Consider the following 25,778-nt stretch of genomic DNA (forward strand, 5'->3'; position numbering starts at 1 on the left):
CATCCTGTGTGCATTGCTGTTAGGCAAAAAAAGAAAAAGTCGTCCTTAGACAAATAACATTTACCAAAAAATACTCCAAAGCGGTTAACGTTCTTGTTTACTGTTCAAATGATAACAGTGTTTTAATCGGCCTATCTGTGCGTCTGTACTGCTTTTCTGTGACCTGTACTGTACAGTAGGGGGTGGGACAAAGTAAGTGTTGCATTGTTGTTTTGATTTAGATTGCTAAAATCTAGTTTTTAGCATTGGAGGTAAAATACCAGAAATGGACGACAAAGCAAAAAAAGCTAATTAAATTTTGGCTGATGATCACGTCAAGATATTTCCCAAAGAAACTGTACTTGCAAATGAGGTCACTGTTTTGCACATTTTGTAATGTGTCTTTGGAGAAAATATGATTGATCGCTGTTTAGCTTCAGAATCACACATTAAACGAAAGGATACTAGAGATGCTGCTAAAATAAACAGCTTGGAAAACAAACTGGAAAGTCGGCGCAGACAAAAAGTATTCCTATCAGTTGTAGCAGAGTTAAATCAGTACTGCAGGCATGATCTAGCACAGCCACCTCACTTCAAACAACCTGCCGCTTACTTTTTAAACGCAGTTAGAATTTTAGAACATAATAGGCACGTTTTCTTTGTTTTGACTCTGTGCTAATAAAATAAATTATTGGATGGGACAAATAACATGACAACAAATGTGTTGCATGTATTGCCTTTATTAAAGTATGCCATTGCCCTTGGGTAATGAAGTTTTGGGACTGTTTCTAATTGATTTCCACATCTGTATAACTATGTATGCAAAGCTTTGCCTTACATGTCCAACCAATTCGTGGGCAAATCCACACCAGGCAGAGAATGTCGGCAGCAACTGCAGGGGGATGCTGCATGCTTGCCTTTAACAAATGACAGCACTCTGCTTTAGTAAAGAAGCAAATGCCACTGTTTTTAGGCTTTTATAGGGCTCTGAAATATTGTCTATTTAGGTTTATTAATGTTTAAACAGGTCCGCAAAATGTCGGCGAAATCCTACATTTATTCCATAACCTACCCGCAAAAAATACGTTACTTTACCGCGATTTAAGTAGACCCCTATTCATAATACTTGCTGTACATGCTCTGCGTTTGCTCCCAGAACAATTTCACGGCCCAAGCATGTGCTGTTTGAATATCAGTGTTGTATAAATCAATGCAAATAAAAGCCCCCTAACCATGTTGCTGATTCTCTTTCAAAAACTGCTTTTATTGAGAATTATTTTAGAAGATGCAGCAAAATGCCTTCTAAAAGACCAGATAAAGAGGTTTTCTGAAGATAGTTTGGAACTGCTTCAGGAGCAACTTCAAATTTGGTAATGGCCCAGGTTACACAAATAAGTAATTGAGAAAATAAATGTAATTGCATTTTGCACCTAAAATGTAGGTATGTGTATAGTCAAACATATAGGGACTTTTTGCTTCTCTAGTTTTATATAGTAATAGGCCCTTGGTTATTCAGTTGTTTGGAATAGTAGAACTGCAAGTGACAACAGTTGGCCATTTCCTTCCTAGGAAATCCCGAGAGAGCACACCTATACTGTTTAAGGCTCATATGTTTATTGACAACATGCAAACGCTCAATTAAGATGTCCTTGTGAAATACTGTTATGATAACTGGCCATTCTTTTTTTTTTTTTCTTTTAGTCCTTTTAAAAAGTGTACTCTATTGAAGAGGGTTTTGTTGTGATTCATGAATTAAACATTTCTTTCAGATTAAACTTCAATGACATCATTTGTGAATTGATCTTTTCATATTAATAGGCAACCTTCAAAAATGAGATTGTCAGCACAGAAGTCATACTGGAGTTTTCTATGAGTAGTGAAGAAACAAAAGTGGTAAGTTTCTCCATAAAAAGCTTTAGTTTTTAAAGTGATATCTTATTCAAATGATATTTATTTTGCCTTAATATGCTCCCATGATTAACTTCACTTTGTTTCTATATTGGCAAACCCTTCACAGTTTCAGTATAAGCGCATGTACTGCCCCCAGTGATTCCTTTGCTTGCTGCAGTGTGCAAGAACACTGTGCTTTGAACCTTCTGTATCCAAAACCCGGGACTGATCACTGGCAGAATTTGAGAGAATCACACTTAACCAAACAGCTGTGCAGTTTTTAGAACCCTTGCAGTTGTAAAAACAGCAGTTCACCCCATAGATAAAAAAGCCTATTTGAAAGCACTGAGTCGCAGTCTGATTTGACGAGAAGGGCCACGGTTCAGTGAAACGAGGTGTTTGGATCACAGTTCAGGCATCCACAGGTTTTATGAATGAAAGCGAAATCTTGCTGTTTATTGTTCAATGGAGCCTTCTGGGTTTCTGTTGGACTGCACAGTCATTTTGCATGCAACTTTAGAGCACATCAGCAGTCAAGGTCACAACATGCGGATACCTAGAACAAGTGAAGACTTCCCCTTCAAGCCGTTAATTTTATTGTATTTCAAAAAATTGCAGAAGCGATTTAGTGGTTTTGTTATTGTCTCCATCTCTTCCTATAAAAAGTGTAGAATAAGTTGATTTTCTAGGCATTTTTGCTGGGCCCTTAAAAGGGGGGAGTGCCTTATACTCCGGTGCGACGTATGCATTGGTGTGTTTGATATTAAACTACTGTACCAGCGCCACTATGGGATTACTACAGCCATGAGTATGTCTCACACAAACTTATCTGTCAACAACCTGATTCATTTGTTCAGGATCTAGGGCACAGGTCATATTGCTAGGTAGAAACACAAAACCACTGTTCTAATTAAAAGTTTTAATTTCTTACTCTCAATACCCTTAGTCATTCTGAATGTTAAATGCAAGCTTTCAGACTCTTGACTGACCTCCTCTCAAACATCACAGCTATACTGCTTCACTTAGTATTAACACAATAGCTGTCAGTCTCTATGAATTTCCTTATTTCCACCCTCCCGAGCCATTGATTTGTCAACGTTGAAACTGAACCCATCCCTGGGATCCGTACCAAACAGCTATTGGTTAGGAAGCAGAGTAGTGAACTTTTCAAGTCTTCCGTTTATTGTAACTACAATGCTGTAACAATGCAGTTGACTTTGAGACTGGATAAAGTAGGACAGTAAGAAAAAAAATGCTACACAACAGGTTTGAAATTGCACGTTGTTGAATTTGCCAAAATATATGTTAATTGCAATGCTGAAAAAACAGTAAGTGACTGGAGCCGAAACAAAGACAAACTTAAAGTGGACAAAAAAAAACAAGCTGAGAGGAGGAAAGGGTTTATGGCCCGATGTAGAAAACATTTTGTTTGAATGAGGCACTTTGAATGACTTTAATACATACTGTAACTTGTTGTGCATTTCAGTGCAGCACAGTGGTACACTTGTAAAGTATGTGTGTGGTTATGGTTCTGAATAACAAAACAAAATGAATGTATTTGTACAGCTGGAAATTGAATGCAATTGTGCTGTACTGTATGCAGCACAAGTATTTTGATTACTGTTTATTAAATGTGCACTGTTTATTGGTTTTGTTTTGCTTTTTAAATGATGGAGCAGCACTGTTTTAATACTTTTCTTTTAAATTTGAATGAATACAACGAATCTGTAAAAGCCAATGCAGCAGGAACTATTGTCGAAGTATGATTTTGAAAAGACATGTTCAGTAAAGCAAAGAAGATTTATTCTTGAACTTGTGTGGGTACTTGATAAGCTAAAATAAAATACCAGTAGTTTAATACAGATGTGCGATGTATAACTTGATTTTACATTGTGTTAATTATTACTTTTTAAATTTACAAAAATAAATAGTTTCTAGCAGTTCAACTAAAAACAACACTGTAAAATTAATGGAGTAAAATGTTGCAAACAAAGGTTTTTTGAAACAAAACCTGTGTATTTCTTTTTATTTATCGGTGTTGAGCATGTAGGAAAAAAAATTGTAAAAATATTTTAAACACAAAAAAAGGTGTTTTCCTATAATTGAAGTCTCAAAAAGGGGGGAGCGACTTTTATGCCAGTATGACCTATAAAATAATTTTTACGGTAAGTTCTCCCACTGATTTTATTCAAGCAAATGGTCAATGTATTTGTTGTTGCAGTGTGTGTGTGTGTGTGTGTGTGTGTGTATATATATATATATATATATATATATATATATATATATATATATATATATATATATATATATATATATACACAGTACTGTGCAAAAGTTTTATGCAGGTGTGAAAAAATGCTGTAAAGTAAGAATGTAAAGTAGAAGAATTGATGCTGTTTTGAAGGCAAAGGGTGTTCACACCAAATATTGATTTGATATAGATTTTTCTTCTGTTCACTCACTTTGCATTTTGTTAATTGATAAATATAATCTATTAACATGTCTATTTTTGAAAACATTCTTACTTTACAGCATTTTTTCACACCTGCCTAAAACTTTTGCACAGTACTGTATGAATATATGTGTGTGTGTGTGTATATATATAATGCTCCCCCGATATAAGGAGCTCTCAGTTATAACGCTTTACAGCAAGTGGGAATGTTACCTTTTACTTTTTACAAAAAAAAAAGTACAATTTGGTGATTTATGCATGGTTAATTCACAGACAGTTACATGTTCGCTTCACTGTATGTGCCTTAGAGAGGGCTTTATTTTATCTTGTATTTTAGTCAGATGAGTGTTTCGTGTCCCACGGCGCCCCCAACCCCTCCCCCGTTTATAACGCTGTTCAGATATAACGCTCATATTGGGTGTCCCCAGAGACCCGCATTATAGTGGGCGAGCATTGTTTGTGTTTGTGTGTATATACAGCTCTGGAAAAAATTGAGACCACTGCAAAATTATCAGTTTCTCTGGTTTTACTATTTATAGGTATGTGTTTGGGTAAAATGAACATTTTTGTTTTATTCTATAAACTACTGACAACATTTCTCCCAAATTCCAAATAAAAATATTGTTATTTAGAGCATTTATTTGCAGAAAATGACAACTGGTCAAAATAACAAAAAAGATGCAGTGTTGTCAGACCTCGAATAATGCAAAGAAAATAAGTTCATATTCATTTTTAAACAACACAATACTAATGTTTTAACTTAGGAAGAGTTCAGAAATCAATATTTGGTGGAATAACCCTGATTTTCAAGCACAGCTTTCATGCGTCTTGCCATGCTCTCCACCAGTCTTTCACATTGATGTTGGGTGACTTTATGCCACTCCTGGCGCAAAAATTCAAGCAGCTCGGCTTTGTTTGATGGTTTGTGACCATCCATCTTCCTCATGATCACATTCCAAAGGTTTTCAATGGGGTTCAGGTCTGGAGATTGGGCTGGCCATGACAGGGTCTTGATCTGGTGGTCCTCCATCCACACCTTGATTGACCTGGCTGTGTGGCATGGAGCATTGTCCTACTGGAAAAACCAATCCTCAGAGTTCAGGAACATTGTCAGAGCAGAAGGAAGCAAGTTTTCTTCCAGGACAATATTGTACTTGGCTTGATTCATGCGTCCTTCACAAAGACAAAGCTGCCCGACCCCCAGATGAGTCCAATTTTCAGCTTTGCCCAACACCTGGTCATCTAATGGTTAGACGGAGACCTGGAGAGGCCTACAAGCCACAGTGTCTCACACCCACTGTGAAATGTGGTGGAGGATCGGTGATGATCTGGGGGTGCTTCAGCAAGGCTGGAATCGGGCAGCTTTGGCATGAATCAAGCCAAGTACAAGGTTGTCCTGGAAGAAAACTTGCTTCCTTCTGCTCTGACAATGTTCATCAACTCTGAGGATTGGTTTTTCCAGCAGGACAATGCTCCATGCCACACAGCCAGGTCAATCAAGGTGTGGATGGAGGACCACCAGATCAAGACCCTGTCATGGCCAGCCCAATCTCCAGACCTGAACCCCATTGAAAACCTTTGGAATGTGATCATGAGGAAGATGGATGGTCACAAACCATCAAACAAAGCCGAGCTGCTTGAATTTTTGCGCCAGGAGTGGCATAAAGTCACCCAACATCAATGTGAAAGACTGGTGGAGAGCATGGCAAGACGCATGAAAGCTGTGCTTGAAAATGAGGGTTATTCCACCAAATATTGATTTCTGAACTCTTCCTAAGTTAAAACATTAGTATTGTGTTGTTTAAAAATGAATATGAACTTATTTTCTTTGCATTATTCGAGGTTTGACAACACTGCATCTTTTTTGTTATTTTGACCAGTTGTCATTTTCTGCAAATAAATGCATTATTATAGAATAAAACAAAAATGTTCATTTTACCCAAACACATACCTATAAATAGCAAAACCAGAGAAACTGCTAATTTTGCAGTGGTCTCTTAATTTTTTCCAGAGAGCTCTGTGTGTGTGTGTGTGTGTGTGTATATATATATATACACATACATACATACATACATACATACATACATACACACTAATAATGGAGATTGACAGAAGAGTTTCTGGTCGTAATTCAAAATTATTTAAGCAGTAGGTTACAAGAAAAAGAAAAAAAAAACACTAGTGCTGCACTTACACTGTGTGAAGGGATGTATTTTTGTAATGTTCTTTATTGTTTGCATTCTACTATAAATAAGTATTTTTTTATAAATTATGTATGCATTTTATTTATTTTGTCAGGTGTCATGACTAGTTAAGGACTACAAATTATGAACATGTTGATATACTGTTGTCACAAATGACTTGTTATGATTTCCATTTCACAGGCACGTTTGAAGCTCCTTCCCCATCAGACAGGAGAGTTGCACATTCTTGGGCTTGTTTACAACTTGGAAACAGTCCCATGTGTGGATGTGGTATATCCTTCTTCTGGAGTACAGGGGGAAGGTGAGTGCAAATGCCATCTATTTTAAGTTTTAAGTACGTTTTTCCAGGTGGCAAATCTGCACATGCTTGGTCTCTGCTCAGAGTGGACGACCTGGGAATTTCGAAAAATAAATATAAATTCTAGTATTCCCCAATGCATGACCAACAGGGTCTAAGCAACAACAAACTGAATTGCCATGGCCAGCACTCCAGATAAGCGATGAACTGGGTGGTCTACAAATAAAGAAATAAATAATAAAATGAAATAATTTTTAATAGAAATATATCATATGTGCATGCAGGCCTTTTGTTAAGTGTATTCCATCAGCAATGTTGGAATTAAAAACAAGTAACTCTTGTTCTATGTTTATATGCTTCACAGACATATTGTTTGTGGTCAATAATGCAAATAAGAACATGTATTGTTTATTGTAAGACCATTTTTTGCACAGTAATTCAGAGTAACATTACAGTTGAAATGCAAGGCTGTAGTTCATGCATACCCCATACATTAGCATTAAAGTTTGTACAGTATATATTGAAAGTACTTTAAGGTAGTGTTGCATTTTACTCACCCAAAATACATTTTAATCACATGCTGTCTAAATTGGAGAGTAGATTACTCAATGATCCAAAACCTCTGGAGTGTTGGCTGTGATCCTTATTTTTTGTGTGTGAAAGTGTGTATGTGTGTTTTTACAAGGGTTATTTTATATAGCTCTTAAAGACAAAGTGACTGAGATGATATCAGTGCCAAAAATGACAGGCAGTAAAGGGGTTAGAGAATGCATATTCTTTTCACCTCTTTCATTCAGTCATTGTAATGCTATGTTTTACGCCAGTGTTGCATTGTTTTCAAGAAATGAATACAGTTATGGTACAGATTATAAATTTGGCAGCCTTTTTTTTTATTTGCTTTTTGTTGCAACTTTAAGTCTTTCAACTCTGCAGATCTGTGAAGAAGTCAGTGCAGACTAAGAAATAAAATGCTCAAGGGCAAATATGAAAGGAGTTGCACAGCTGTAACAGTGAAAAACTTGCAGGACTTTGTGCAGAACAGTTTACCTGCTGCAACTAAGTTGTTTTATACCAGTGTAATTGATATTGTATTCTTTATTTTTCCCCACTCTTGCATTCAAGGAAACGTTGTAAGTAATGGTATGTCAGTTCGAGGTCGTCAGGATTTGGAAATTCAAGGACCTCGTCTTAATAACACTAAAGAAGAGAAAACTTCAGTCAAGCATGGTCCTGATCGACGGTTAGACCCTATCATCACTCCCCCGATGCCACTGCTAGAGGTGTGGGTCCTGACCCATTTTCTGATTTTACACCTGTGTAAAACATCTGTACACTAATTTTGTTTGAGTTTTAAATGTTAAATTTAATATAAGCCGTTGCTGACATTTTGAAGAAAAGAATACTAAATGAAAATTATATATTTATATATATATATTGTTGTGCAGTAGTCAACCTTGGTTAACTCCATTTAGTGTCGACTTATCCAAGGTGTTGAGTTAACCATGGGTGCACATGAGCCGTGGCATTAACGTGCATATAAGTAACAGAACTTAATTTTTCTTCAAATTCACGATATTCATGATTTCCGTGACAAAATCGTAGCCTTACATGTATCCATGTGTTGCAGACTGATGACCTCTGGTAGTCGAAACGCTGGTATAGCAGCTAAAATACCATAACATGCTTTATATAGTTTCTGAATAGGGAAACAACTTTTCATGCTAAGGCTACTATATTTATAATCCGTCACTCTTCCCTACACTTTACCACAATTTGTAGACTCAACATTTTTAAAGGCTTCAGCCCTTTGTGCTATCAGTAGATATGAGTCATTTACTGACAACTTTGTATTTCAGGTATTCTTTATTAATTTTCCTACTGGACTGCTCTGCGGAGAGATACGGAAAGCATTTGTCGAATTTGTGAATGTAAGCAAGGTTCCTCTTGCTGGATTAAAAGTTGCATCCAAACATCCAGAGTTCTTTACATTTGGAAGCAGTACTGCAGCACTGACACCACAAAGTCCCACAGCATCAGAAAACTGCAGTGCATACAAAACTATAGTAACAGACTCTACCTCTGCATGTACGGCATTGACTTCTCTGGTGTCTCCTGTGGAGTTTGGAATGGGTTCTGGGAACTCCTCTCTTGGGGTGATTGATATTCCGCTGCCTGACTGTGTACTCTTACCCGGAGCCTCTATTCAACTGCCTCTCTGGCTGCGAGGACCTGATAAAGAAGGCGTCCATGAAATTCAATTCCTGTTTTATTATGAAAGCCCTAATAAGGTTTCCAAGCTGAGGTAGGTAAAGGAATACTCAACTTTTTTATATTGGGCAAACCTGTAAAAACAAACTTTTTGATTTTGTGGTGTTAATGCACACATTTAAGTGTTTTTTGCATCCTTTATATGAAGAATAATCACTCAGCTGTTTGACGCGATGGTGGTAATGGGTGGGGAAAAAAACTTGAGGATGTCTACATTTTACACAAGAAAAATATACCAATGAATACATTGCACATTAAGCAAGATAGACTGCTCTTTGGACTACTGCACTTGAAGCCTTGTTGTGTTGGACAACTGTCTTGTATTGATTGATGCTTTGTAGGTTTCATTTTTCAGCTTCTGTGTCCTTTCACTAGCTCACTGCAGGAATTCTGCAGGTGCGTTCATAATTTGGTGTAGTGCTGGGACTTGGCAGTTTTCCCAGTTGCCATGATTGCTTCCAAACAGCTGAACAGATTTACTTGAAATTTTAGCAAGTGATTGAAATAGCTGAAGTTATAATTAAAAATGGATGACTGCTCATCTTTGGTACAAACAGTTGTTCTGCTTTTCTAAAAAAAAGTGGATATTATGTGGGATATCGCTGAAAACAAATTGATGTTGTCTCTAATTTATAGTTAGACCCTGCTTTTCATGCCCACCTACGTGTTGTTGAAATAACAAACAGTATGCGTAAGTCGGTGTCCAAACATCTGCAATTATTAGGCTTTTTATTTTGGCACATTTAGGCCACTCTGTTTGTCTTTCAGTGAAAAAACAGCGATGGAGAGGGGAAAAGAACCTGTAACCTATGTGGGACTGTTTTATAATATACAGTGGCTTGCGAAAGTATTGACCCCCCCTTGGCATTTTTCCTATTTTGTTGCCTTACAACCTGGAAATAAAATGGATTTTTTGGGGGTTAGTATCATTTGATTTACACAACATGCCTACCACTTTGAAGATGCAAAATATTTTTTATTGTGAAACAAACAAGAAATAAGACAAAAAAACAGAAAACTTGAGCGTGCATAAGTATTCACCCCCCCCAAAGTCAATACTTTGTAGAGCCACCTTTTGCAGCAATTACAGCTGCAAGTCTCTTGGGGTATGTATCTATAAGCTTGGCACATCTAGCCACTGGGATTTTTGCCCATTCTTCAAGGCAAAACTGCTCCAGCTCCTTCAAGTTGGATGGGTTCCACTAATGTACAGCAATCTTTAAGTCATACCACAGATTCTCAATTGGATTGAGGTCTGGGCTTTGACTAGGCCATTCCAAGACATTTAAGTGTTTCCCCTTAAACCGCTCGAGTGTTGCTTTAGCAGTATGCTTAGGGTCATTGTCCTGCTGGAAGGTGAACCTCTGTCCCAGTCTCAAATCTCTGGAAGACTGAAACAGGTTTCCCTCAAGAATTTCCCTGTATTTAGCGCCATCCATCATTCCTTCAGTTCTGACCAGTTTCCCAGTCCCAGCCAATGAAAAACATTCCCACAGCATGATGCTGCCACCACCATGCTTCACTGTGGGGATGGTGTTCTCGAGGTGATGAGAGGTGTTGGGTTTGCGCTAGACATAGCGTTTTCCTTGATGGCCAAAAAGCTCAATTTTAGTCTCATCTGACCAGAGTACCTTCTTCCATATGTTTGGGGAGTCTCCCACATGCCTTTTGGCAAACACCAAATGTGTTTGCTTATTTTTTTCTTTAAGCAATGACTTTTTTCTGGCCACTCTTCCGTAAAGCCCAGCTCTGTGGAGTGTACGGCTTAAAGTGGTCCTATGGACAGATACTCCAATCGCTGCTGTGGAGCTTTGCAGCTCCTTCAGGGTTATCTTTGGTCTCTCTGTTGCCTCTCTGATTAATGCCCTCCTTGCCTGGTCCATGAGTTTTGGTGGGCGGCCCTCTCTTGCCAGGTTTGTTGTGGTGCCATATTCTTTCCATTTTTTAATAATGGCTTTAATGGTGCTCTGTGGGATGTTCAAAGTTTTGGATATTTTTTTATAACCCAACCCTGATCTGTACTTCTCCACAACTGTGTCCCTGACCTGTTTGGAGAGCTCCTTGGTCTTCATGGTGCCGCTTGCTTGGTGGTGTCCCTTGCTTAGTGGTGTTGCAGACTCTGGGGCCTTTCAGAACAGGTGTATATATACTGAGATCATGTGACAGATCATGTGACACTTAGACTGCACACAGGTGGACTTTATTTGATTATGTGACTTCTGAAGGTAATTGGTTGCACCAGATCTTATTTAGAGGCTTAATAGCAAAGGGGGTGAATACATATGCATGCACCACTTTTCCGTTATTTATTTTTTAGAATTTTTTGAAACAAGTTATTTTTTCATTTCACTTCACCAGTTTGGACTATTTTTTGTATGTCCATTACATGAAATCCAAATAAAAATCAATTTTAATTCCCGGTTGTAAGGCAACAAAATAGGAAAAATGCCAAGGGGGGTCAATACTTTCGCAAGCCACTGTAGTGCTAAAATTGATAATCTGTTGTATTTACATAAAAGGTCCTCATATGATGCATTAATATATCCATCTTTCTTAACATTGTTTGCTAGTCTCATTTAATAGTAATGATTTTAAATGTGAAACAGCTGTATGTACTAATAAAGACAGCGTAGTACTTTTACCCACAATTGGACTAGCTTCTCTTGAGAATTATAACTAGCTATGTGATTGGTCAGATAACTTAGGTAGTATTTGTTTTTTGTTTTTTCTCCAGCCATAGAGTTTTACGACACACAGCAGTGATCTGCACCAGTCGGTCTCTGAGTGTGAGGGCAACAGTTTGCCGGAGTAATACTTTCCCAGATGAAGAAGATGGTAGAAATGGCAATATGCTAGTTTTTGTGGATGTTGAAAACATCAACACTGTAAGTATTATTTACTAATTTATTTATTTACTTAATTATGTAACATTCTTATGAACCAGCTAAATAGGTTTTTATTAAGAGTTTGTATTCAAAATTTGAATAAGCTATTGAAATTTACAAGTTGCTCCTTTTAAGTAGTACATAATGGGATTGTGGATAAATTAGCAGGGTATGCCAAAATATGTTTATTTCTTTTCCTTATATATATATATATATATATATATATATATATATATATTATCCACAAGTTGCCATTGCTGTCCTAGTCACATCTGATAACACTTTAGCTCATGAACCACTTCATTCTGCTGCCACTTACGATACATGTTCAGGTTTATTTATTTTTTTCACGTTGTTCCACCTGGGTTTACTTATGCTCATTTTTGCTTTTGCAGAACGAATCAGGTGTTCGGGAGTTTCACATTGTGCAGGTGTCTAGTAGCAGTAAACAGTGGAGGTTCCAGAAGTGCATAAACCCATCTGAAGACAAAGGTTAGTTTCATATTTGTAAGCCCAGTATAAGTTTGTTCTGGTCCTAATCTTGTGATGCTTGCAGGGTCTGTTGGATTAGTATCCTTGGCATATGTGCAGTACATTAAAATAGAGCAGTGGTGTTTGACTATTCTTAATATACAACACTAATTTATCCTGATGTTATTCCTGTAATTGTGTCAAGTTTTTATACAGCATGTTCTTTATATTATACTGGTATTTTACAGATGCAAAGCTTACAAGCAGAGAACGAGGAAAACTGTGTTTCAAAGCAACTACATGTAAATATCAAGAAGGTAAGTTACTGGTGGGGGTTGGGGCATATTTAACTTTTATCGTACTTCTAAAATGATTTGCTTTAAACTCCTATTTGTATTTTTGTCTTTAGCTACCTCAGGTGCATTAGGGAAGTATACATTTGCTGACATCATCTTAGGAAATGAACAGGTAAGCATTTGTTTTATAGTGACTTCACAGTTCAGCCCTTCATCAACCAAACTCACAATAGGCTTGATTGACTAAAGCAGGCAGTGCTGTCCTTTTTAAACACTGACTTAAAAACACTTCCAGATTTCAAATTTAAGCACATTCAGAACTGGAGCTTTTGTTCTGCGCTTCAGAGTCAAACAGCCTCACAGATTCTAGATCCTTCCCCTTCTTCCTAAAATCCTCTTGTGATTCCAGAAGTGGGCCGCTGTTATAAGCCTGCTTTTCAAACTCTCTCCTCCAATTCATGTTCATAATGTCTTTAAAAAGGGAGTATGAATATCTATATAGTGTACGAACATTCTGTAGAGCATTTCTCTACGCTTTTTGTTTCTTGTTCTTGTTAATACTGATTCCCTTACCAGATTTAAACCTCTGTGTATATGATTGGGTAGTAATTTGGTTCTATCCTACACACTTTCTATTATTTGAATGGAAGCAAAATACTCTGCTGTCCACTCATAGAAAAAGCATAGGATATTGGGCAGTGCCTTAACATTACACATGTCTGAAGTTTCCCCTACAAAGAGTTCAGAAACCTAACACAGATAGTACAGCCCTGGCCCAGATAATAAGGAACATTTCTATTTTATGTGATATTGTGTCCTGCACATCCCAGTAATGTAAACTGAAGCTATTTAAGTAGATCTACCCAAAGCTGATGGATCAATGTTAATGTCAGTTTTGTAATTTCATAATCAAATTAATCCCATAACTTACTATTAGTTTTTGTTTTTCAGATGTCCTGTAGTATTCAGCTAAAAGTAGATTGGCTCATTCTCACTGGCTTGTCTGGAAAATGACACTTGCAAAAACCTATATAATTTTCAGAGAAGCCTACCTTGTGGAGAAGTAGTCTAGAATCAAATCATCAAGCAAATAAAAAATAATCCATTGCTTCCTTGCACAGTTCTTCCCATCCTTTTTCTTTTTTTGATTTAGGTAATAATGCTCAATTGTTTGTAATTCATTTTGTGCAGTACATATTTTTAGTTGCTAGTGAATACAAATGTTTTCATCAATATTCCATGAATAATTCAATTTTCCGAGAATTCCATATTTGGTCTGGTGTCCTTCAGGCTTCAGTATCACAGTGGTGGACAATGTAGTGGCTATTTGCAATAGCCTAAATTGGGGGTTTTCAACCGGAGGTACACATACCCCTGGGGGTACTTCTATGGGTCATAGGGGGTATGCATGACAACTAAGAAATGCACAAATTAAAGTGAAAAAAAAGGTCTTGAATTGATGTTTTAACACTGTTATATATTTTTTCCAAACCACTGTGCATAAATATGTCATTTTAGTTTAGCAGCTCAATGGATAGTATAGTATAATTTCAATGCAGGTTTTCAATTGAGCAGATTTCCACTCTTGTATTAGGGTGGGTGAAGCAGGCGTTGCTCTGCTGAGAGCTCTGTTGAGAGTGTTTTGTGCAGCTCATGAACTTTTCAGTTTGTCAAACATGAATAATAGTCGCAATACTCATACTTTGACAGTTTGTTCTTGGTGCAGCTGCATTTTAGTAACAGCAAGAGTACATCCAGATTATCCTGTGTATCATTACTCGGGTCAAAAATGGATACATTTATTACTTGCTAAGAAAAACAGGGAGGAAAGTGCAAAAAGCTAGAAGGTAATGCTATTGGCTTTAATAAAAACGTTGTCATTGAGGCTGTTTTTCACACTAATGGCACAGATTTGGCCGTATCGGCTACTGTTTTGGAGGTTCTGCTACGGCGCTATGTTGAAAGGGTATAATACTACAATTTTTATTAAATAAATAAATGATGGATACTCCCTGGACATTTAGGAAATAATATTTAAATACTGTGTGTGTTTTCCTGTTTATTATTTTAATGAATTAATGGTTCTTTAATACTGTTATTTCACTGACAGTTTATTGTGGCATTTTAACTGACATACTAAAAGCTCTGAGCCGGGGTGCTTACTAACCAGTTTAGGGAGCCTCCAGAAATAGCTGCGCAAATGTCACCTTGCTTGCTTTTTAGTTTGGGATTAAGTTACAGTGGGCAGCACAAAGGAGTATCCACTATAAAGTGTCCTGAGGGCATCAGATGATTTTTAATGGTAAGTTTTAAGGTTAGGTTTTAGGACTGGGGTTGCTTAAGGTTAGGGTTGGGGTTGGGTTAAGATCAGGGTGGGTTGCCGAGCTCTGGAAGTGAAAGGTGAGAGTGCTTGGCAAATGCCCTAGAATCATCTGATGTCCTCGGGACACTTTCTAGCGTTAGTGCGGTACTAAGGATTATGGTTTGTTTTGGTGTGCTTCTAAACAGGAACAGTTGAAGGTATATTTACACACAACAAATGCATAGGCTGAATTGCCCCTTGCGCTTTTTGAAAATGTTATTTTTATAATCAAAATGAGACACCCCCCCCCCCTTGGAAAAAGATTAAAATGTATTGCACAGGCAGAGACTGAACATGGCACCTCCAGCACAGTGGCTACAGAGCCGATCCGCTGTACAAGAGAGCTGCGACCCCTTTGTTATGAGCGGATCAATATTGTTGTGTTGCACTACCAGTCCTGACCCCTGCCCCACGCATGCTACAGCCTACTAATATGTAGCATTGGCTACTAAAATCATACTTTGACACAAGTATACATATAGCCTGTTATATATAACTTAAAAATATATAACTCATATACTTATTAAATATTGCAGTTCCGTTCCATGTGGGTAATACATAATTACTGTACGGCTTTAAATATATTCTCAATTATTTCACGACCTTTGTAATAAATCCTTTAAACCGTAATTCTAATATTGTGCCACTAGATCATTTTTACTCTGTGGAATTGATTTGATCAATGTAGGAGTATCGTTTTCCATATTGTTTTAATGTCACGAAACTCATTCCAGCGATACACGAATATTTTTGCAATGCCAGCAATGACACTCCTTGTATAAAAAAAGTAATACGCAAATATGTCTTTAATATGTAAAATAGAGGTACACGGTATGCATTATTATGTATACAACAGTTATCAATACATTTTGGAATTTTTCATATTTGTTCCACTTAGTACGGTACTATAAATCATTAGTCTATAGAAAGGGTTAGACTAACTTAGTCTTGTACTTGTACTTATAACGGCATTTATTTTGGGCTTGTTGTAACTGAGATCATTTTTAGTACGCATCTTGAGCTGCCAAGTTCCTTGCAATTGGTATTAACTTGCGTAATAGTTTTAGTACGTAACTCTATTCTAACCACAGGATTAGTATGGGGTTAGTACACTGCTTTCAGTTCGTTGCAATTGACCCAGTGGTTTTGTATGTGTGTGTGTTTGTTTTGTTTTTTTTCTTAGATAATCAGTGCAACCACTCCATGTGCAGACTTTTTTTTCCGAAGCTGCCACTCTTCTGAATCAAAGAAGACCCTGACTAACGGTTATACAAGTTTTGTACCTGCAAAATGGCCAACCGATGACGTGGGAAAAGTCGTACGGAAATGCAGTGAAATTGATTTGAACATCATTGTGCTCTGGAAGGTATCGCATATGGTTTAGGTTTTATGTTGTCTTGTAACATTTATGCTGTGCAATTAAGACCGTGATGCTGGGTACACATGTTTGATAGAAAATCCTGTGCATCTATAACTTTAAACACACAAGTAGTAAAATTCAAGCCATTATTCTGTAAGTCCCACTTTTTTAAAGCTGTGATTGTAATAATAATTATCAGCTACTTTAGCTAAATAACCCTGTGCCTGTACCTTTCGGCTAAAAGTACAATTTATTTTTACTGCATGCCTGAAGTTTGCCTGTTCATGTGTTTGTGTGTGTGTTTTTCTGATCATGTGGTTTCCTTTTTATTTACAGGCATATGTGGTTGAAGACAACAAGCAGCTTATTTTAGAAGGTCAGCTTCATGTAGCTCTTCAGACAGTAGGGAAGGAAGCATATTCTTTATCACAAAAACAGGTAAAGTATATGTATGTGTATATGGTTTTTAACACACACACACACACACACTGTATGACACACCCTGCACACCACAGGGCCATATCTTTACCAGGTTAGCCACTCTCCAGGTGTCTCTCTCTGAATGTTCGGTCTTTTGTTTAAATGTAAATGCATGGGTTTATCCATAGTTGTATTATTTAAACAGCAGCAGCATTTGGATCACCAGTCATTTAGATCAGTTGAATTGGCTATGTGTAAACTGATTTTGCTGCCTCAGTGACATTGTTAGCCTTGTCTCCATGTGCTCAGAAGTGTAGTATAGATACAACTGAGAAACTGAGGTTACATTTTGTCAGTCATTAGTGGCTGGTGTCAGACTTTATCAGGACTTTAGACTGCTGCCCTAGAGATGTGATGTCTGTATTCGGGATGGTAGTACAATATACCAGTTTGTAGCACAGTCCAACAATTATTTGTGCAGAAAGATTAATTCTAGCCTTTTCCCCTCTGCCAGTACAGTCCCTGGATCAAAACATTTTAAGGTCAAATATTAGCTCCAGATATTTATTTGGTCTTCATTGGTGATAGGACCATTGCACACTGAGTCAGGTTCCATTTCAAGTACGAAATGCATCCATTACCGAATGGGTGTTTACCTCCTCAATATTCGAATTCTGAATAGTGTATACCAAAGCTGCTCTTTGAGGCCGTGACGCAGTCGTGGCCCCGGCCCCAAGGGAACAAAAGGACTGCGCTCATAGATCTCGGCGACATTTTTCCTTTCAAGACTGACCTTATTGGAGAGCCTTGTGCAGATCAGTACATTGTTGCTTCTCTCTGTATTTATTTTGCATATTTTGTGTTTTACACGCATTATATGTGATATTTAAATTAATCACTGTAATAGTTTTGAACTAATTATGCCTATATGTGTGCATTACAGCCTGTTGCTTGTTAGCGTCGCACTGCAGCCTGGTGCTAAAGTCACCAAACTGATACCAAAATGACATGGTACCATACCTGTACCAACCCACTTTGTACTTCGCCAGCTTCCCACGCAACCACCTCCAGCACATAAACCAGCGGTCCCAGCAGCCTCAAACACTGGCACAGTCTGCTGCGCCTGCATCCTAACATCACCTTTGCCCTGTAAAATGTAAAGTTTAGTGAAGTTTGTCTTTTTTTTTTTTTTAATTAAAAATATTCCGTCAAACAGAAATGATCTGTTACTTTAAAAGGGTAATCGTCTCAAGATTATCAGCTTTAATTACAATATTTCCAAAGGTTTCTTGGAATTTTGGCTGATCTGCTAATATTTAAAAACAGCTATAAGACATAAAATTAAACCTGACGCTTTTTTTTTTGTTCTGTTTTTATTGCGGAAGGGAAGAAATGATGCTAAATCTGACACTTTTTTTTTCTCTCTGCTGTTGCATGGCAACCATGTCCTGAGACTAGTAATTCAAATGCATTGCTTTTTGAATCAACAGAGATTTTATCCTTGTGGTGTTTTTTTTAAGATTGCATGTAAGAGCCTTTAGTGAGTCAGGCAATGAATGCCAAAAATAGAAGCATGTTACCAAAGGCCATTCATGCTGGTGTAACACGGTACAGCCTGGGCTTGAACTGGTGACCTCGTGCACCTCAGGCAACCGTCTTACCCACAATGCGTAAGAGCTGGGCTCATCTACAATTGTCTGATTTCAGATAAGCTGAACCAAAAAACAAAACATACTTCAGAACGAATATTTACTTTCATGCTGTCAGGTGAAAATAATTATAAATACACCTATGTGTTTTCTATTTGGATTTTAATGTTTTATGTGTCATTTGATATAACTGCTACAGTGGTCAGTAAGAAATCATTGGATTTTAACCCAAATCTTAAAGCACACAAAGCCATGCTGTGAATCATCACAAGCCAGTTGTTTCAATTTGTTTAGGGGGAGTTTGTGTTTCATATATACCAGATTATAAACTGTAATCTAAACATCCTGAATCAACAGGGTTTACACCCTCAAAACAATTGCTGTGAACATATTGGCTTACAAAAAGTGTTAGGAACTCAGCTTTTTAAATGAGTGCTAAATTTTGTAATTGTTTGAAAGCTACCCTAGACTAGGTTAGTTTTAAAAAATACTGGTAATTACAGGATGTACTTGTTTTATTCGCAGGAAGCACAAGAAATGGTGCTGTTAAAATTAATCCGACCTGAACAACCACCTCTACCAACAAGGCCGTCAGTGGAGCAGCTTTCTCATCTTATAAAAACAAGTCTTCATTACCCTGAGTCCTATGACCACCCATTCCTACACAAGAGGTAAATGAATCAGTTCCATCATTTAAAAACAAAAGTCAACAAAGGCTATTTAATTACAGCAATGTAAATAACTAAAAGTTATTATTGAGTTCTCAGCAACACAATTGGGGTAAACAGTCTTCTGTTCCTGTTTTAATATGAAATATGTTTATTGACATTCTAAATTATGCAATGTCTAAGCTTTAGTTTACCGTTTAAACCTGCAAAACACAAACACTTTACAACTAAGTGTCAAATAAATGATGTTGGTCTTAAGTGGCACAATTCTCTTGGTCTGCAAGTTGTATTTTCTTTTTTATTTGTACAAGAATTTAACCCATTGAGACCTATATCGCATTTACAAGGGGGTCTTATCAACAAACATATACAGTAAAACAACACAATATCATATGTGGTACTGCCTTAATCATTTTAGGAGTCATAAGCAAAGGACATTCACTCTGACATGTACAGATCCTTAATCAGGATCAAACATGAAGTCCTAAGCAATTTACAGAGATTGTTTTTAAACCATTTAAAAGAGAGACTATCAGATGTACTCCTTAAAGTTTTTTGAAGCCGATAGGCAAAGGACATTTTACCCAAACGTGCCAACCACTTGGAACAACCAGGCTGGCAGAATCGCAGGAAGGCCGATTATAGTTGGTATCATACCTGTTAACCAGAGCAGTTAAATAACAAGACACCAATCCTTGAAGAAACTTAAACACAAACAGGTACCAATGATAAAGCCTTCGGGAACCATGATTTATATGGAATGAGGAAGCCTGTTCAGTGTGGACAGTTTGGAGTCAGGCAAGCTCAAACACAAATAAGGACAGATACAAGTAAAAAAAAAATATTAAGGCCATTCTAAAAATGTTTTTCTGCTTTCTACCCAATGTTGTTCAGGCATATATGTTTATATATAATATTTTTTTTGGCAAACAAAGAAACACCCTATACATGTAGTTTCTCCAATCACAGTTTTCAATACATAAATCAGGTATATGCATTATTATCTGCAAACCAGCAATTAATTAATTAATTTGTACTTGTTGAACATAAAAAAAACCTGCCCAGCATTGCATAAGCCAATATTTGAGCAACTGAACCCTGAAACCACTCCAAATGATTGCAGCCCCCTAAGTGGATAAGGAGACGTGTTTTTGAGCTTTTAGCTTGATATCACTACCATTTCATGTCCTCTTCGTCAGTCCAAACAGAATATGTGTAAATGTACTTATTGTGGCTCTACGGGCTTTCTAGGTGTTACAAATGTTTCCCCAGAGATACTAATAAACAAGATTGTCTACTTTCTAGTCCTGGATCGATTTCTTCTGACTGCTGGGGTGGTTCTAGTCTCCAAGTAACATTTCTTAAACTCCATCTAGTTTAATTTCTAATCTCCTTTGGAGGGTATTTCGCCAAAGGCAAAGATTCATTCATATGAAACCAGTTTTTGATGTGAAAACAACCAGCAGTGTGAGCGTAGCCGGTACTAAAACAGAATGTTGTGTCTTATGTATAATATTAACTTTCAAGTTTATTTATTTAATATCGGAATCTTGTTCATTTTTATTACATTGACTTGACTTCACATATTCTGTTTTATAGATGCATCAAACCTTAAAAGAAAGATTTCAGCCTTTTTAATATTTTAAGTGATACTGATTGATCTTGCCTCTGTTGATTTTAACCCTTTGTCAGAAACACATCCTACAGCTTAAGATCGCAGGATATCATTGCATGTGATTTAAACTTTAATTGCTTACCTTCGTTTTGATACCAAGCACGTCCTTCTCCGACTGAGGAAATGGGAGTAGTCCTTCTTCAAGATGCACATGGTCATTTTCTGGAGTGCATTTGCACCTCTTGCCATTGATGAATGGTTAAATCAAAAGAGGTAACCTTGATTCTGAACAAACAGATTTAGAAAAGTGTGTTTAAACCAGTATCATTTAAAATATCAAAGAGGCTATTTCCATACATTTTTCACATACCACAATCACAGCTCCTGCTTACAAGCAAAATCAATTGTTGAGAGCCGAGGGAGATGTAGAAATGTTTTTTTTACATTTTTGTAGCCATTAGTCATTTTCATCAAACTGTGCATCAATGTGTGTATAATAATTTTGTTTATTTTATTTACAGTATCCTGCTTATTTCTGCCATACAGTGTTGAAAAAATATGATTTTATTATTTTGTCCATCTTCAGGGAGTTGCAAAAAAGCATGTTTTTCATATACCGCATAGGATACCACATGCAGCTTCTGTTGAGAATTGCAGGGGAGCTTAGAATAAATGTAGAAAAGGTACCGCTTCTAAATGTAGCCCAACAAATTTATTTTATTGAGCTACAGTATATGCAGACAATTTCCAATCTTCAAATGAGTGTCTATGTGTGTACATAGTTTCCAGCATTGCATTTGATTTCCTGCATTTTTATTTTTTTACAGTTTTTCTGCCTGTGTCTGGTCCAAGACATTTCTTTCTTTTAATTTGGTTTTGTGAAATGAGTGGTACATTGTATTAGTGTGCATGAAACATGCCTCAACTCAAACCTTAATGACTTCTCTGTGAGTGCTGAAGCTCAAAAAAGAACGTAAAAAAGTAGAAAGAAGCCAGCACTCCTTATAGAATAACTTTTTACATTTAACGAAAAAAATATTTAAAGGTAGTTCTTGTTAAGTAGTTGGAATCATAATGCATTTTGGAAACATTTCGACCACTACTCAGTCTCATTAAGAAGGAGCCTAGATTGATGAGATTTAGTAGGTCACGGTGTACAATTTTTAAGCAGCACTCTAGATACGGTTTTGGATCTTTGGGTAATTTACTCTCCAGTTTAGACACTGTGCGTAAAATGTATTTTGGGTGAGTAAAATCAAATAGTACTTTGAAGCCATGAGTACTTTTTAGTAAATACTGTACATACTTTTAATGCTAACTTATGGGGTATGCATTAACTACAATCGTATATTTTAACTGTAATTTTACTTTGAACTACTGTACAATAACGTGGTCTTACATAAAAACAACAATATTCTTATTTGTTTTATTAACAACAAACAACATGACTGTGACGCCAATAAACAAACAGATTTTGTTTTATTATTTGAACTTTGCAGATGGAATATACTGAAAAAAGTCCTGCATGCACATACTATATATTTATAAAGAAACAATAATATTGTATTCCTTATTGATTGTCTTGCTACAGCAATATAAAGCAGCTGACTCTCCAAACATAGAATATTATATTTATTGTAGAGATTTACCTTCCAAACATTTGTTTGACGGATAGGTAGGTTAGGTTGAGGGGGCTAAGATGGTGTTTTTTTGTTAATTAATAAACGTGTGGGAAGAAGTGCTAAAGTGTGCCATACAATGCAAATAAAATAGTTTAAATGTACCTTTTACCTCCTTGACTAGCAGTCCTTTCAAATTAAATACTGTCAGTTGAAGACAGGGGAGAGGATAAAGTTAGACTGAGAAAAACTTCTCACATGCTTTCAGCACCAATTAAAAGTAGATTATATGCTTTAAATTGGACCCCAATGTATTCCCTAAGGTAATATACTGTGTGTGTGTGTATATGATGTATATATATATATATATATGAGAAATGATCTGCATATTGATGATGTTCTCATACCAAGTGAGAAATGATCTGCATGGCCCATACACTGCTTATAATCCAGTATAGCTGGAAATAACATAAGCTGACATCCTGAAATTCAATAAACTAATCCTAATGTTACATTCCATTGGACATAACATGTTGACAGTCATTTAAAATTTCTTGACAGATAGATAAATGTAGGTTACAGAAATAATATTGCAAGGAGCACACCTGCATAGCCCACAGTGATATAACCAATCCAATGTTGCAAATAAATTAACTTTCAATTATAATGCTTTCATATGTTTTGCAGTTGACTGCGTGCAGTGGATCATCTTGAAAGTGTGTATATCTTAATAGAGTATGATCGCCTTAGGACTACAATTAAACAAAAAACAACACACATTTTTTAACTTTACCATTATGCAAGGACATTTGTTTGATGTTTCTTACCGTGGAATACAGTATATTTGAACTAAAAGAAAGCATGAACCGTGTAAAAACCTTGAGTGCAAAAACTTATAAATTGTAAATCATGTTTACATTTATACTTAAAGCCATTTTTTGGTCTGGAAAAAAGTTTACATCTATAAAAGAAAATTCTCACCTGAAATCCTGTCTCACAAATCAAAATGTATTGTTTTACTGTTGTCTGCCTCCAGATAGTATCCTAAACCCTATGAATCCAGTAGAGCAGAGAAGGTCATTGTAATTGAAAGATGTACAGAAGAACCACCAAAGCCAATAAACTGTTTAAAATGCCCCCTTGAAATTGTATTGATATTACTTAAATCCATTTATTATAGTTTATAATTTGTATTTTGTCTTCAGTTACATAAACACTCTTTTGTCTTATAAACCATCTCAGAAATGAACTCTGTTAAGAATTTTAAAAGCTGATGGTGAATTGGGTGGTATTAATTAACAAATAAATAAATAAGTGAAATTTCATTTGTAAAAAATAAAGAATCCATATCTCACAGAGCAGATGGAAGACCGTTGTTAATAGTGTCAATTTAAACCTGAGAAACCACTATGGAGTTTCACCAGATTCAGATAAAGGAGGTGCATTGATTTAATAATTCTCAAGAAATGTTAATTAGTCCCATTCCATTTTTTTTTTTTACGCTACTGACAATGTAGTAAAGTTTCCCTGATTTATTATTATTCAGGAATTGGGTGCTCTACTCTTGGCTTCTATTGAAGATATGCAGTAGGCCACTTACTTATACTAGCCTTGCAGCATCTATCATGAGTACCCAAGTATCCAGGGAAAAAGTCACGTCTGTACCAAAATATGTATTACATCAGCAGAGCTGTGTTATTGCTGCGGCCTAACAACAGCATCAGACTTGAGCCTAATTCAAAGTATGAAAAAGAAGAAAAAGGTGTCTTTGTGTAGTCAGGAATGCAGGCGTGTAGGGTAGCCTATTGTAGATATACTACAGATACTTTAAACATTTTGACCAAATCATTTTTGGAGTTTTGCTAAAAATTGCTGAAATAAATAATTGTAAATGTTTGTTTTTATTTTTTTTCTTATCCACAAAAGCAAAGCTTTTGCTACAAAAGATTTTTCCTGTAATTATTTGTTTTCGAGAAACAACTAGAAATTATAAATTTCCATTAGGGTATGTAAATGGAAGGCAGCAAAAATCTTTATATATATATATATACATACATATATATATATATATATATATATATATATATACACACACACACACACACACAGTACCAGTCAAAAGTTTGAGTACACTTGCTGGAAACTAGGTTTTTTCATAATTGACAGTGTTTTACTTTGTATACGTTTCTGTATATACTTGAAAATTAAAACACATGTTACAATATACAAAACATAAGAAGTATCAAAGCAGTGTTCAAGAAAATTTAAAATTGTCTCTAAATCTTGGATTCCTCAAAATAGCCACCCTTTGCCTTAATAAAAGCCTCACAAACACTAGGCATTTGTTAACAAGTTTCAACAGGAAATCACCCGACATGTCTTCCCAGCTCCTCTGCAGCAATTCCCAGAGATGTAGGGCACTTGTGGGTAGCTTTGCCTTGACTCTTCTGCCCAGTTCTTCCCATACAAGTTCTGTGGGATTGAGGTTTGGAGACTGAGCAGGCCAGGCCATTAGATTGAGTTGTCCTTCACTTTCCTTCTTCACCAGATAGTTCTTGCACAACTTTGAGGTGTGTTTCGGATCATTATCTTGCTGAAGAATGAAGGACCGCCCAACTAGCCGTAATCGTGATGGAATGGCATGCCTCTGAAGTATGCTATGATAGCCATGCTGGTTGAGCTTGCCATGGACTTGGTAAAGATCACTCTGTCACAACCCCAGACCATGACACTGCCTCCTTCTCCATGCTTGACAGTGGGAACCACACATGCAGAACTCATGCGCTCACCAACTCTGCGTCTTACAAATACTCGGCAGTTGGACCCAAATATTTCAAATTTTGAGTCATCGGTCCATAAGACTGACTTCCACTCCTCAAATGGCCAGTTTCTGTGTTTTTTGGTCCAGGCAAGTCTCTTCCTCTTATTCTGCACTCTTAACAATGGTTTCTTTGCAGCAATTCTTCCAGTTAGGCCAGCTTCATGCAATCTCCTCTGAACAGTTGATGATGAAACATCTGTACTTCTAGTAGCATTTAGCTGAGCTTGTATTTCAGGGGCAGTTATCGCTTCACAGACTTGAAAATCGGTTTCACAGACTTGTGACTCGAATGAACTTGTTCTCTGATTCTGAGGTCACCCTTGGCCTGCCTGACCTTGTTTGGTCCTCATGAGTGCTAGTTTCTTCAAATAGTTTGTGTGTGTGTGTGTGTGTGTTTCTTGTATTCAAACCACACCACACACACCCACACACAAGAATATAGATAGTTTAGAATAGATATATATATATAGATATATATATATATATATATAATATATAATATATATATACTATATATATTT

The 25,778-nt window shown here is 36.6% G+C and overlaps 1 protein-coding gene across 2 annotated transcripts in view; it reads left to right on the plus strand.

The window, feature by feature from the left end:
- LOC121314427 (trafficking protein particle complex subunit 8-like) overlaps positions 1-25,778 on the plus strand; it is an 82,906-nt gene that overhangs the window by 51,953 nt on the left and 5,175 nt on the right. For both annotated transcript variants that reach the window (XM_041247696.1, XM_041247697.1), the window contains 11 exons: positions 1,798-1,872; positions 6,706-6,826; positions 7,946-8,103; positions 8,680-9,125; positions 11,826-11,976; positions 12,372-12,468; positions 12,696-12,764; positions 12,857-12,915; positions 16,289-16,471; positions 16,802-16,903; positions 19,060-19,205. In XM_041247696.1, the coding sequence (XP_041103630.1) occupies positions 1,798-1,872; positions 6,706-6,826; positions 7,946-8,103; positions 8,680-9,125; positions 11,826-11,976; positions 12,372-12,468; positions 12,696-12,764; positions 12,857-12,915; positions 16,289-16,471; positions 16,802-16,903; positions 19,060-19,205 (1,607 nt within the window). The remainder of the gene's footprint in view (positions 1-1,797; positions 1,873-6,705; positions 6,827-7,945; positions 8,104-8,679; positions 9,126-11,825; positions 11,977-12,371; positions 12,469-12,695; positions 12,765-12,856; positions 12,916-16,288; positions 16,472-16,801; positions 16,904-19,059; positions 19,206-25,778) is intronic.

Source organism: Polyodon spathula, chromosome 4, assembly GCF_017654505.1.
Source record: "Polyodon spathula isolate WHYD16114869_AA chromosome 4, ASM1765450v1, whole genome shotgun sequence".
Lineage (NCBI taxonomy): Eukaryota > Metazoa > Chordata > Actinopteri > Acipenseriformes > Polyodontidae > Polyodon > Polyodon spathula.